The sequence below is a fragment of the Mesoplodon mirus genome (assembly GCF_964341445.2).
Source record: "Mesoplodon mirus genome assembly, chromosome: 10".
In the NCBI taxonomy this organism is placed as follows: Eukaryota; Metazoa; Chordata; class Mammalia; order Artiodactyla; family Ziphiidae; genus Mesoplodon; species Mesoplodon mirus.
In genome coordinates, this window is record NC_138986.1 from 47,850,145 (window position 1) to 47,865,303 (window position 15,159).

Sequence of the window (15,159 nt, forward strand, 5' to 3'; positions counted from 1 at the left end):
GGCAGTTCAGGTTTCAGGATGGAAGGCTGTATAAGTAACCAGGTTTTTATTAGGAGGATCTCTATTTAAATTTTGGGGGTGCTTAAACACTCACATAGACCACTTACAAGGTGTCAAATTTCCCATTTACGTTTAGCGGTCAGTCCTCTATAAGATTTGAATGAACTCTTCTTTAAACCACTTATTCTTTGATAATTTATATTTTTGTAGGTTGCATGCTGTGATTTTATGAATCATGTTTTTAACAGGGTAACAAGAGTTGCTCCACTTTATAGAATTTTTTAGTTCTAAAATCAGTTATATTAAATATAAAGTTAATTCAAACCAGCCCTCTTTTCCAAATAGAAAACAATATAATCTTAGTAGATTTTTCTGTTTCCCTTATAAATAGTTTTAATTCAAAGTCATAGGACTAATAATGGATACACATAGAATTTAGACTTTTTTTTTTTAATTTTGGTGCTGAAAAAGACTGGAGAGAGAATCCAGTTCCATTTCTATATTTTACAGATGAGGTAAATGATGGTGATCATAAACCAGGCCTGCCTCTGAACCTCCTAGATTTTTTTTAAACATGTGAAGTTCAGGTATCTCTATTCCCTCTTAGCTGCTGTTTAATTTTTCCAGTCTATCTGATAGAAGTCATTGTTCTTGTGGCTGACCATCAGTAAGCTTGAGGAATTTTCCTTCACTGGTTGAAGTGTTGGCAAGTGGACCGAGAGCTTCTTGCCAATGCTTATCGGCACACTTAGCTCAACTTTTCAAGGACTCAGTCAAGCAGCTTATCCATTGCTGACAACTAAAAGTCTAGAGGTAATCTCCAAACATCCTCAGTGTGTTGCCATGTATTTTAAATGGCACACCCCATGAAATAGAACTTAATCTAATTTCTTCCATGCTCACTCTACTGCCTAAGGGATGGCTCTTGGATGGCCAGTCCTGTTCTAACCCGTAGACTTTCATCCTTATAAAGAAGTGTCCAGAAAGTACTAGGGATCTAATGTACAACATGATAAATATAATTAACGCTACCGTATGTTATATGTGAAAATTGTTTAGAGAATAAATCCTGAGTTCTCAAGAAATAAATTGTTTCTATTTCTTTAATTTTGTATCTATTTGAGATGATGGATTTCACTAAACTGAATTGTGATAATCACTCCGTGATGTATGTAAATCAAATCATTATGCTTTATACCTTAAACCTATACAGTGCTGTATGTCAATTATATCTCAGTAAAACTGGAAGGAAAAAAAAGATGTATCCATCCAGAGCTTTTTATACAAATTTGTAATCACATGGCTGAGCCAGAAAAGGAAAGTGATATATATCAAAATCACAAAAAAATTTTAAAGAATTATAAACCATGATATAGCCATAACTAAACACATTTTTCCTGTTGAAAATACTTGACAGAGTCCTTACATTTGATTGTCTTTGTTCAACAAAAAAAATATGTTAAGTTTTTTTAAGTTAAAATCCAACTTTATGCAAATAGCTACTCACTAAACAACTTTTTTTTTCCATCAAAAGAGGATCTTTGGTTTGACTTGATATTGTGGGGTGTCTGCAGGTACCTGGAATGGAAACACAAAAGTAGCCATAAAGACTCTTAAACCCGGCACAATGTCCCCTGAATCGTTCCTTGAGGAGGCACAGATCATGAAGAAGTTGAAGCATGACAAACTGGTCCAGCTCTATGCGGTGGTGTCCGAGGAGCCCATCTACATTGTCACCGAGTATATGAATAAAGGTCAGGCCAGGCCTCTCGGGCTCTCCCTCACGGGGACCTGCAGGCTTGTTTTGGGGAGGGAAATGGAGCTGCCTGCTTGCTTTTTTCCTCCTTTCTCCATGAATCAAGCATTCTTATCAAGAGGCACAAATTGTGTGCTCACTAATGAAAACATTTTAAGAACAGTCTGTGACCTTGAATTTGCCCCCCAGATTCTTGTGAAACGCAGTACCTTTTGCATGCTGCATGTGTCAGGAGTTCCAGCTTCTCTCCATAATTAAAGAAATTCATTTTTAGTATCAGGGGTGATACAGAGAGCTATAATAGTTTGCTGTTATTTGGAATGCCAGAGCTTGTGTTAAAAATTAAATTTTTGCAGGGCTGAACAATTAATATCAGACACTGATCTCTGGGTTAAATTTAGTCTCCATCTTTTCAACATCTTTTTTTTTTTCAGCTCTCTTCTTAAACATCAGACGTAGAAAGACATGCTTTTAAAGAGCACATTTTAGTCTCATTCTTTTTCTCTCTAATCAAAGCAGTGTTGTTGGGGATAAGGCCAAAGATCACTTTGTTTTGGAAAAATAGATGAACCAAACAAGAAACAGCCTTAAAAGACAATTTGTTGTACGTCAGAGGACACCAGTGTAATTTTTCCTTTCCACGTACTTTCTTTTAAAATATATTTGGAATTATTCCTGACAGATTGTTTGTCCTTTGTACCCAGGGTTATTTGGTAAATAACTTTGTGATTAAAGCATGAAAAAAGTCACCAATGATCACATGAGCCTCCAGCCTCTGCCTGTGATTGTTTCAGCCCCAGTGTTCATTCTGAGCTCCTTAGGCTGTGTCATCACAGTGGCTCCAAAGCTCCAGCCGTTTTGTTTCAGATATCTTTTAAGGCCTGATTGGCCATGATCTAATGTGGAGAGCTACCTGCCCCACCCTCTATTCCTCAGATACTCTTTTCTTGATTTAAAATCTGTCAGTAAGCTGGGCCAGTGATTCTAAACTTTACTTTGTATCAGAGTCACCTAACAGGCTTCTTAAAATACAAGTTTCTAGGCCAGAACTCCCAAGTTTCTGATTCAGTAGATGTGGGATGGGACCCGAGAGTCTGCATTTCTAACTAGTTCCCCCGGGGTTGCCATTCTTGCTGGTCCAGGACCACCTTTTGGGAACCACTCGGCTGGGTGCTCTTTTCCCCACTTCACTCTTGTTGGGGTTGCTGATTGGGAATGAGATTGAAGTGGTGCAGCCTTTCAATATGTTCTTCCTATGACATAAAGGGAATTGAGTCCTGTTTTTTCTAGTTTTAATCCCATTTGTGGTGTCCCTAGAAATGGAGTCACCATAGTTTTTTCTTTAAAGGTATCAAGTTATTTATTTATTTATTTAAATTTTTATTTACTTTGGCTGCACCAGGTCTTAGTTGCAGCATGCGGGATCTTCGTTGCGGCATGTTTTTGCTTGTGGCATGCAGGATCTGTAGGACTTCTTAGTTGTGGCATGCGGACTCTTAGTTGTGGCATGCATGTGGGATCTAGTTCCCCTACCAGGGATCAAACCCAGGCCCCCTGCATTGGGAGCTCGGAGTCTTACCCACTGAACCACCAGGGAAGTCCCACCATAGTTTATTTTTAAAAGGTAAAACTGCCGCATTCCAATGCATAGATTTTCTTCTGCCCTGTTTTTTTGTGTAAACCTCTTTTTTTCGATAGCACTATTTCATTTAATTACCTCGTTATTTCTAATAAGAAAACCAAATACAGCCCTTCATCGGGAATTTTCATCTTTCAAAAGAAATCGGAATGGTTTTATGTTTTGCTCATAGGAAGTTTACTCGATTTCTTAAAAGATGGAGAAGGAAGAGCTCTGAAGTTACCAAACCTTGTGGACATGGCAGCGCAGGTAGGCCCTGTGGTACCTCGATTCCTGCCTTAGATTTACTGACGTGGGAGTCCATGGAGCCACATGTAACATGTGTTCCTCGGTTTCCACAGGTTGCTGCGGGAATGGCGTATATCGAGCGCATGAATTATATCCACAGAGACTTGCGGTCAGCAAACATTCTTGTGGGGAATGGACTAATTTGCAAGATCGCTGACTTCGGATTGGCCAGGTTGATCGAGGACAATGAGTACACAGCAAGACAAGGTGGGCACTTGAATGAGGAAGGCTCCTGGTCACATCCCACCCAGCCCTTCCTCCCTCCTTCCCTTCCTTCAGAAAATATTTGGGCTGTCATTCTTTGGCTGGGTTCTTACTTCTTGATCTGGCGGGAATCTGACAGCTCTGCAGGTGGGAGACTGTTGTGGGTTCAGTGCATGAACCAGATGTTGCTTTTTGGTGCGTGAGCGTCTGCTGATGTCCTCCTGGCTCGTGCCGCCCTCCTCCCTGCACCCAGGCTCGGGACACTTTGCCTTGGGAGGAGAGGGCTGCGGAAGGCCAAGAGAGCAGTCGAATAGTGTAGCTCATCACTCCATCGAAGTCTCAGCCAAAAACAGAAGGCACGCTCATTGGAGAATTTAGTAGAGGAGTTATTTACAATGGCCCAGGCAGGGTTTAGGAAAACCGACAGGGCATGATGCGGCATCCCAGAGCGGGTAACAGCACCAGAACTAAGAACGAGCAGCTGTGCAGAGAGGCCCCCTCGGGTGGAGACGGGCAGCTGGGGTGGATCTGGGGGGTGCGTGGCCAGGCTCACTCTTCAGCCGTCCTCCAGATCTTCTGCCAAACCCCACTAGAGCCAGCGGTCAAAGGAGCCCATTGATGAGTCCTGATGGGTCCAGAGCAGGGAGAAGACGAGTAGAAAGGGCATGTAGAGGGCCGACAGAAGAGAATAACTCAGTCCCTGGAGAAGCTCCACCTCCATCCTGCCCCCTCCAAAGATTTATAGGAATTAACCTCTACATGAAATACATCTCAAACCAGCAGCCACTCCAGTGGGACAGCTTTTCAGATGCTTCTAGAGCACTAGATACCGGGGAGGGAATTCCCGGCGTTATTTCCTTTCTTCCTGGAACCTCACATAGTGGTCAAAGGATAAATGTGTGGAACTAAGTGTGCAGTTTGCAGTCAATGTAGGCTCCTCGTGGAAAAGATAATGCTTGTGTCTGAAGGAAAGGGGTCACCTTCATTGTTATTGTTTTTTTTTTTTTTTTTTTTCTCCTTGCGGCACGCGGGCCTCTCACTGCCGTGGCCTCTCCCGCTGCGGAGCACAGGCTCCGGACGCGCAGGCTCAGCGGCCACGGCTCACGGGCCCAGCCGCTCTGCGGCATATGGGATCCTCCCAGACCGGGGCACGAACCCGCATCCCCCGCATCGGCAGGCGGACTCCCAACCACTGCGCCACCAGGGAGGCCCCATTGTTATTGTTTTTAACCAAAGCCTAGTCATTCCGAGCAAGGCTGAGCAGTGACCGGAGTGGATTACAGGGCAGTGCTTTCTACTAGAGGTTATCATGGCCACCTCTGCCATTCTTCTTCTTTCTTTCCTTCTTTTTTAATTCTTTTATTTCATGCCAATTCTTCCCTCCCTTTATCCTTCTCAGCAGTCTCAAGTGATGAGGAAAAACACTAAACTAAGACCTTGCCTTGCACAGATGCTGTGCAAGGGCTAAATTACAGGTCGGTCAGACAGCTCGGCTATTTGAATTTCCCCAGCACGTGGCAGTTCTTGTCCTGGAGCCAAGTGCCCACACAAGAAGCAACACACACGCGCGCGTGCGCACACACACACACACACACACACACACACCACCCTCCCCACCCCCCCACCCCCAGCGCAGGGCCAGATGGTGTGCCATATCACTAATCAAAGGCACACAGGCAGCTTTGATTGGCTCCACAGTCCAAAGAGGAATTTGGATGTGATCTTGAGTCAAGATGAGCTAAGAGGGTCTGAAGTGCCCCCAGGTCTGAGACCTGGGCCTAAATGAGAGAGTATACCCTGAGGCAAACCTGTTGAGATCCCAGCTCACAGACCCGGAAGGAGAGGAGAGCAGGTGAAGGTTGCGAGACATGAATCTTTGATTTAGGAAGGGGTGGGAATGGAGTGGGTCCTGTCAGCATCGTTCCGTGTGTGAGTGGAATTCTGGGGCTGGAGGGAGTAGTTCAGGATTTGTTTCTCCCCTTCTCCTGGGCTCTGGACTCTCTAGAATTTGTTGTTAACAGCCTTGAACCATCAATAACTGAGAAGGCTGCAGGGCCAGAAGCCCGAGCATGCTGGCAGGGATGCTGTTGACAGGGCTGGGTATTTAGTTCACGGGGTGAGATGCCCCTGGCTGTGGCCCTGGGTGATTGGAGTCCGCGGCAGGCATGTCAGGAGCCCCTCGAGGCTGTCCCCTCACAGTGTGCTGCTGCTGTGAGGCAGGGCCCGCGTGGCCACCGTCAGCCCTGGCCATCCTGCCTTCCTCCCTAGAGAGCTGTCCTGACTGCCTTTCTGGTGGCTTCCTCACCTCCACCATCACCTTCCCAGATGCTGTCCTGACGCCCTTCAAAGGGTCAGCTTCGCACCCTTAGTTTCCAAATAGAATCCTCCACCCTTCCCTCTTAAAATTCTTTTTTCTTCTCTCTTCCCTTTTACAAGTATTTTCCCATCCATGCCAAACACTGGAAGGAGATAAGTAAGAAGAAGTAAATGAACTGGAGAACTGAACTGGGGGGGAAAAAAACAAAGACTGGGGCCCCGGGATTTTCAAGGAGAATAAAAGAAATGCTGCAACGGAGGAAAAAGAAGGAGCAGGGGCGTTTATAGGATACCTACCCAGTGCCAGGCCCCAGCGGGCAAATGTGAGAAGTGGAGCAGAGAAGATAGAAGCAGGCTCAGAGGGGTTAAGTAACGTGTACAAAGTCACACAGCTAGTAAAAGGGCAGAGGCAGGATTTGAATTCAGGTATGGCTGGCCCTATTGCATCTGCCCTCTTAAGCTATGCTGACTGTCTCTCATCAAGACAGTGATTAAAAGAACAGAAAATAAAAATTGAGAAGGTTAGTCATAAGCTCCTTTTCCCCTTTATTTTATGGAAAAGGTTTTAAGGGGCACCTTCTAAAGTGCATGTGTGAGGGAGTTGGAAGACCTTCATTTGCCAGCTCTGAGACAGCCCAGCTGTTTACAAAATGCCTCCCGAGGGTCTGCCCTGCCCGGGCCACTTTACGAGGCAGGAAGGGCCTGGTGTGTGTCTGCCGGTATGCTCTGCAGATGGCACGCGTGCTTCATGCTGAAGTTTCTGCGGGGGATTAGTCAGTTCCTCCAGACAGCTGCTCCACGTGCCTGAAGATATTTGCACATCAGGTTTTATGTTCCCCACAGGCCACAGCCAGGCCGCATCTTGATTATGGAAGTGTGGGCAGTGTTCAGAAGCGTGTGCCAGTCACAGGTATTTTAGGACTGTGGGTGACCATTGTTTCTCAACACAGTTGTGAGGTTCCCATGTAAGGCACACGGAAATGTCTGTCACCCCCCTGAGTGGATGAGCTGGCATTTCCCCGGGCACCAGCAGAGCTGGAATTGGGACCTGGGTTAAACTGCCCCTCCTCTGTTCCTTTCCTCCCCCCTGCCCCACTGGACTGTAAGCAGCAGCCCCATGTTGGGGAGAAGGTCAAGACCAGACCCAAAACCTGGGGGGGGTGGTCCTCGGCCGACAGCATTCTGGAGGTCGCTAGAAATCATTTGGTATCGCTCATTCTCTGTTACCTCTGCATGTCCCCCGGTGACAGCAGCTAGATCTTCTTTAGTCACAAACTCTTGTTACGTTCTGTCCAATCAGGATCTCTGAGCAATGACAAAGTTAATTATTTGAGCGCCTTTCAAAGTGAAAGGGCTTTGCTAGGAGCTGCTGATAGAAAGAAGCCAAAGACTGCACGGGGGCAGGCAGCAAGCCTGGAGTAGAACCAGATTTGAAACCCAGCCCTACCATCCACCAGCTCTGGGGCCTTGGGCAAGTTACTTAACGTTTCCACACCTCAGCTTGCTTATCTGTAAAGTGCAAATATACTTTACCTGCTTTGTGCTTTAATTTTTGCAAAGATTAAGTGAAACAGCACATGTAAATTGTTTAGCGCAGTGCCCAGCACGTAGCGACTGGTAAACGAAAAGGACTCTTGTTATCATATCCTGGACAAGACTAAGTTCTTGGGGGATAAGCAGATGCGAAAATGGGCTGTAGACACGTGGAAAGGCTCAAACACCATTCTGGAAAGGGAGAGAGGGATCAAAGGTAATTCCCTCGTGGTCACATGCACGTAATCACGAGGATAAAGTTGCCAACAACAGGAGTGAGTGAGTTGGGAAGAAGGTCTTATTTTCAAAGAATGAGGGTGAGTTTGGCTTGGGATTTGTAGAGCTTGAGGTGGTTGGAGCAGTATGTCCCAGCTTGGCGCCCAAGCCCAGAGAGGTCAGTCGGGCTGCCTTCACCTGCTGCCACGGCCATGGGGCCTCACCTCCCAGCCCTCCCCACACGGCACCACCCCTCAGCTGACCGTGGCCTCTCACCCGCAAGCCGCCTGCACCCTCCCCTGAGGTCTGATCCCAGCCCCTCCAGCCATCAGTTCCTCCAGAGCTCACACAGACCGTGGGAGAATTCTTGGCACACTTTCTTCATGAGTTTTCAGGAGGCTCCGTGCTGACTAATGTTGATTTAAACATAACAAGCTCAGATAGACCTGGCTTATGTATCAGAATGGCTTGCTTTCATGGACACTTTTTTTTTTTGAGCCATAATATACATACAGTAAAATGAATAAGTCTGAAGTGTACAACTCAGTGAACTTTTACATACGTATATGCCCCTGAAACCACCCACAGATGAAGATACAGACACTGCCAGCCCCCTAAGGACCTCCTCATCCCCTTCAGCCAGTCACCACTCCAAGTGGTAGCCACTATTTTACCTCTATCACCAGAGATTCCTTTTTCCTGTAACTGAACTTCATATAAACAGATCATACAGTATTACTCTTTTGTGTCTAGTTTCTTTCTCATCAGGTCGGTGAGATTTATCCATGTTGCTGCACGTAACAGTAGTTCTTTCCTCTTCGTTGCTGAGTAGTATTCCATTGTACAAATAGATCCGTGTTTCCATTCTACTGGTATTTCTAACTGGGGGTCTTCATGAATTTAGCTGCCATGGTGGCGGTCATGTCCTCCTATCTCCTGGGTATATTCCCTGCAGTGGAATTGTTGGTCTTAGGCCTGTGCCACCCAGCAGGTTTTGTGGCCATACCTTCAAAGATAGAATACACAGTCACTGTGTCGTTTACTGGTGGTGTACTTCCCTGTAGGCTGCCAAGGCAGCCTCCTGATGAGGCTGAGGGAGCTGTGGTTGGCAGTCAGGAAGCCCGAGTCTCAACTAGCTCTCACTTACGAGGTTGGTGTGTCCCCAGGCAAATCACTTAACCTTTTTGAGCCTCATTTTTTAGCATCTGTAAAATGGAGGTAATAAAAATAATAACCTCACATAATTAGTGTGAGAATTAAATGGGCTCTCTATAAAAGTTGTTGGAGGGTTGTGAAATATAAAAACCATTCTTACAACCTCAAGTTTTTGTGTTTGATGTAAATTTTCCTTGAAAGGGGTCTTTATTTTCTTACCTAAAAAAGATTTTTAAGGAAAAAACTATTAGTAATCAGTAAAGAAAAATCAATCTTGTAAGAGAAAAAATATATTATTTCATTATTTTACAGCCAGTTCTATTTATCTGGGCAGTCACCATTTCGTATTACATGCCCAAGGGCCCCTCTGACCACACAGCTGGGAGCCGGTGGTCTACTCACCATCTTCTCCAGCAGATTTGCCTTCTCTGTTGAGAACTGTCCCTGCCTCCTTGCCACTGTTGTTTTTAATCTTGTCAACTCTAAACATCCGATGGGCATTCTCAGCAGTGTCACTGATGGTTGTGCATGCGTCTGCACGTGCACACACACATGCATGTGTAAACGCACCACCCCCTTCCAGAGATGGCAGGGACTGGATTGGTTAAGAACATGACCCATGAAATCAAACTATCTTGATGTGAACAGTAGCATCACTGCTAATTAGCTGTGACGCTTTGGATGAGTTACTTAACCTCTCTAAGCCTTTATTTCCTCCTCTGAAAACAGGGATAATAAGTTATCTTCATCAGAGAATTGTATACTTCCCTGAGAATATACATAAAGCACAAAGCAGATGCTGAGCTGACGGTTGTATAACTTGAGTTAGTAGAGGTACCAATGGTAACATCGCTGCTTTTGATCCAGTGGAGTCATAGCACTGCATGCTCGCTCCCTCCCTCCCTCCTTCCTTCCTTCTTTCTCTCCCTCCTGTCTGTCTGTCTCTGTCTCTGTCTCTGTCTCTCTCTCTCTGTCTCTCTCTCCACATACACACCCCTCTTGGCCTTTCCTGACCCCCTCCATAGGGTCTCCCACATGAAGGACCTGCCTATTTAACCCTTTCCTCTCCTGAGTTGAATCATCACAAAGACAGGAACTTAGAGTTGCTCTGTATTTGGGGTTTTTTGTTTGTTTGTTTTAAGGTCTAAGTTAACGACAGGATCATTGTTGAGAAAGCAAATGTCAAGGCGATTTAATCTTTGGATCTTTGGAATGTATGTAAAAACAGGGGCATTTAGGACTTTGTATAAAACTTGCTGTAGGTTACGGTTTGTGTATTAAATAGAAGAAAAACATATCTGTTCAAATGCTCCCAGTATTGAGGGTTTAAATTGAATAGATTATTATCTGGAGGAAAATTCATGTATAAATCTGACTGCAAAGAATTCATAATTGTTGCGGTTTTCATGTTGATTATTTCATGTTAAAAAATTGTGATTGCATAAATTAACACATTCTTTCATGGAGAACATATTTTAGAAAGATTTGTTACTTTAATAACTCTTTGTGTATTAGAAATCCCAGATGCCTGTACTAATTAAATATAATCAGATTTTGGATTCAAAAAGCACAGTAGCCATTTAACACAAACAAGCAGGCAGCTAGGTTGAGAAACACAGTCAGGAAGAAGTGGATCCCTGTTTCTTTCAAATTTTGATTTTCACAATTCAGAACTGTGAATTCAATTCCTGTCCTTCCTTTGTATTGCAATGACTGGGGATTATCAGACTCAGAACGCCAGCTTTCCAGCTCAAGGGCTCCTGCAGAATTATTAATCAGCCTCTTCTGAGGCCCCTGTAATCCGGTGGCAGATCAAGGCTGATCTCGCCATGAGATGCCCTCCCTCTGCCCCCGTCGGCACATGCGTTTCTTGTTCTCTGTCAACAACAGCACTGCAGTTCCCACACAGTGTGCTGTGACCTGAACAGCAAATGTCAGGGGAGGAGGGGAAGAAACCCTTTTAATTATTGAATTTAATCTAATTCTTCCCATGCTAGAGAAGCAAATCATCCTTTGACGAAAAGCAGACCCCTTTCCAGTGCAGCCATTGTTTTAAGCGCTGAGCAGGAAGCTCGTCTGTTTGAACGGACCACGCCGCCGCCCGTGCCACGGTCAGGGCTGCTGGTCACGGGGGTGTCTGCTGAGAGCCCGGGGCTCCCCCGCAGAACGCCCTGCCCTCGGCCAGGTCCCAGCCCTCCTTCCTGCTGAGCTGAGGGCTGCATGCCTGAGCCGAGCCTGGTTCCAATCAAGCCTCCCAGATCCCGAGTTTGGTGCACTGCCGTCACAGGCAGAGAGGGCCTTCATTTGTATTCCACCGCGCACCCGGGCTTCCACCGGCTTTTCCGAGAGGGATGCTTTGTTTACGTGCGCGGTCACAGCGGAGCCCCGGGGCCAGGTTAAGCGAGGGGGGAGGGGGTCACATTGCTAGGGAGAGGCACGTGGGTGGTGCAGACCGTGTTTTCCTCGGAGAAAGGACGTGTGGAAGCCAAAGACTAAAAGGAAAAGAAAATTCACCCCTTCCTCCCCCACTCTTTCTTTTCAAATTAAAACTGTTTGCACGGAGGAGGTGGACTCATTCCTTCCATCCTCATAGTCCGGCTGCCCCCTGACTCTGCTCCTGGGGGCCGGGGGGTGGGGGACAGATGGGCCTGCTGTAAGCCCTGGTCACTGAGAGCCCGCTTGTCTGAATACCTTTCCCCTTTCTCTGAACTGGGCGGTCACGTTTTGTATTCCGTGTGGGTCTCTCTCTCCTTTGTGCTGCCTTGAGCAAAGCAATTTGGCTGTTGTTTCTGAACGGTCAGAGCAAGTCCTTGGTCTGTGCACCCATGTTTCTTAGTAATCATCAAGAAGGAAGCAGATGGTCACCCTCTGTGATTTTAAAGTGTGTAAATAGGAGCTACATACTGCCAGCAAACATCAAAAATGTCACTTGGCTTCCTTGTCTTGCTTTGCTGGCAGAAGGAACTCCTGCATTTGCATCATCCTGATAATCAGGGACAGACAGTGCGAGTGAAAACTGTCCCATGTTTTGAAGGAGAGTGCACAGCAGCATGGGGCTGGTCTCCCCCGAGGCACAGGCTGGGGGGCCGGGGGAGTGGTGTGGAAAAGCAACCCAAAGTGGTTATTGTCTTCTGTACATCGTCTCTTCCTCCCATTTCTTCATGGCTCCCAACCAGACCCTCAGTATGACCACCAGCTGTTCCCAAGCAGTATCTCCAACCCCAGTGCTTTTCCTTGCTGCCTAGCAGACTTTGTGACATGATGTCAGACTGACCCAGGCCCAGTGCCCCTACTGGGGGTGACTGGATTCTTGAGGTGATTTCTGTGTTGAGCTAAACCCCAGACATCCGTTTTTTACTTAGCTCTGAATTCTCACCACCCTGAACAGCAGCATACAGATGGTTCCAGAGCCCTCCATGCAGCTTTCTTACCTTTTGTTCTGGATAAAAGATCACTAATGTGGTGTCCATCGTACTCAGGCTATGAATCAGAGTTTTTGTTCTGCTTTTGCTGAAGGATAATTGGAATTATTCAGCACTTTGATGTTCTAGAACAGCAAGCAGGGCTCCTCCTTTCCTCAATTCCACCCAAGATAGCCACTTCCACAAGTACCCCCCCCACACACACACACACACACCCCGTTGGCACTTCAGACAAAGTCTTTTTTTTTTACCTTTTTCTTTTTGGCCATACTGCACAGCATGCGGGATCTTAGTTCCCCAGCCAGGGATCGAACCCGTGCCCCCTGCAGTGGAAGCACAGAGTCTTAACCACTGGACCGCCAGGGAAGTCCCAGGCAAAGTCTTCCTGATGAGTCTTAGATCTCCTTCCTGAGAGCACAGGGACCAAACACCCATGATTTCAGGAGATGCTAATTAATTTCATTCTTTACTTTTGTGTTGCAAGTGAGAGTTCTCCTGGGTTGTCACTGGTCAGCATTTGGGAGGAGGGTGATGGGGAAAGGCAAGCAGCCCGAGCTCCTCCCCTCCCCTTCTGGCTCTCCCCCCCCCCCGCCCCCCGCACCTCGTAGATTTGTAGAAGAAATGTCACAGCCTGCTTTCTGTTCTCCTCCATGTAAGGCACTTCTGCCCCTCCACAGTTTACCTGCCTGCCCGCCCTTCCTCAACTGCAGGACTCCAGGACCAGTGCCTTGCCTCCAGCCTCATCGCCCGTTCTCCCCTCTGTCCTGATTAGGCTTTTAATACCCGCTGATGGACCGTCTACTCCTTCCTGTCTGGTGCTCGATGTGGGGCTCCCCTTGGGACTTGGCTCGTCCCTCTCAGCCTGAATATTCCTTCCGCGAATTCAGCCGCACTAGACGTGGGATCCGTGCCTGGCTAATCAAGCCTCGCGTTTGCGGCGTGTTCAGGCCCTGCCTCTGGTCCTGGGTTCTTGTCTTCCTTAGCCGAACGTGGTCCTCGTCCACCCACACCCCCAGGGGGGACAGCATTCCTCCCTCTCCCCACCTCCTTCCTTCTCAGACTGCCTGCTCGCCGTTATGCATTTCAGATGGAATATCATCTCAATCCATTGTACCATTTACTTTTCGTTTATTTTTTTTATAAACGTGGTGCTAAAACCTTATGAACCTAAAGTAGAAATTGCAACAGAATGTGTCACCAGGAATAACTGGAAAACACACAGTTGTATTACTCCAGACACGTTTGGGAAATTCCAAAGTCATTCCTTTGGCCTACTGTGAAAATTCTGAGTTTTGCCTTGCCAAGTTTTATTGGGTATGAAATCATTGTTTTGTTTGAATAACCACAAAGTTCCAGGTCAGATCAGCTTTACCTCCTTCACAGGATATCCTACCCCAGTCCTGCCTTGTTACCCCACCTTTCCTCCCCCCCCACCAATATAATCAGCTTCCTGTTATTGGCATAGTTCATGGTTTCTTTTATTCTCCACGATGACTCTAAAGTTGAAGTACTCCACAATATTTAATACTGGGTGTAATTTGCAGAGTTTGAGGCTTCATAACTAAAGAGGGTTCTGGATGGATCTTTGGTTCAGACAAACAGTGTCTGTTGTTGCTATGAATGCCTTTCCTCCTTGCAAATGCTGTTAGGGCACCACTTTCATTCTCTGGAGGGAGGATTTGGCTGCTTTTACTCTCTGCTGGCTTTGCCTTCTCCACCTTGGCCCAGGTTTTAGCCATAGGGGATATTTTCAGGGCTGTGGAATTGGCCTGGTCACCATGGGAAAAAAAAGAGAGAGAGAGAGAGAAAGAGAAAGGCTTGACAGTCCAGGAATCCAGTAAGAGCCGGTGATGTGAGCTACCCACCGCCCATGCCCCCCCACCCCGCCCCAGGCCTCTCCCGGCCCCTTCCTGGAGCCCCAGGAAGAACCGAGGGTCACATTGCAGCGTTCTCATGTGGCCGCCTCTACCCAAGCCCCCAATCCCTGGGTACTTCCTCTTTCCCCTCTCTCCTGAGCCCTCTTGTTCCTAAAGCCAGCACCACAATTTAGCTTTCTGTTGGGTTTGCCTGTGAGCTCTGTCCCACAGCTGCCTGCAGTGTCCTAGGGCAGGAGGTGAGTCCCACTGTGCTGGGGACTCACTGGATGCTGAGTAAGTTCTCAGTGATTGGTTGCTGAGTGTATTGGGTTTTCTTCATCCTCCTTCCCGCCCTTGAAGTTTGGAGAGCTTTGGCTGGCCTGATGCAACTCAGTGCCTTTGCATTAAGATCCAAGTAAAATAACAGGTGGCATGTATTTAGGTATAATGAGTTGCCAGGTGCTGTGCTGAGCCCTGTAAATTATTTATAATTCTCATCACAACCTCATGAGGTTATCATCATCCCCAGTTTACAGACAAGGAGACTGAAACTGAGGGGGCTTTTAAATGGTCACCCAACAAAGCCAGTGTGCACACCCAGGTCTGCCTGCCGCCGGAGCCCCTCTCCTAGATGACTGCCCTGGCCTTCCACAAATGGCCACCCCAACCCAGCCCAGCCCACAATTTGACGTCTTTGCATTGTCACAAAGAATATTCGCTCCCCGTTTCCTGGCTGACTTCCACACGCTTAGTCCAGGAGGCAGACCGCAGAGT

At 46.9% G+C, this 15,159-nt stretch overlaps 1 protein-coding gene across 3 annotated transcripts in view; it reads left to right on the top strand.

The window, feature by feature from the left end:
- Positions 1-15,159, top strand: part of FYN (FYN proto-oncogene, Src family tyrosine kinase) — a 211,467-nt gene that overhangs the window by 175,353 nt on the left and 20,955 nt on the right. For all 3 annotated transcript variants that reach the window (XM_082634123.1, XM_082634122.1, XM_082634121.1), the window contains 3 exons: positions 1,575-1,754; positions 3,568-3,644; positions 3,737-3,890. In XM_082634123.1, the coding sequence (XP_082490249.1) occupies positions 1,575-1,754; positions 3,568-3,644; positions 3,737-3,890 (411 nt within the window). The remainder of the gene's footprint in view (positions 1-1,574; positions 1,755-3,567; positions 3,645-3,736; positions 3,891-15,159) is intronic.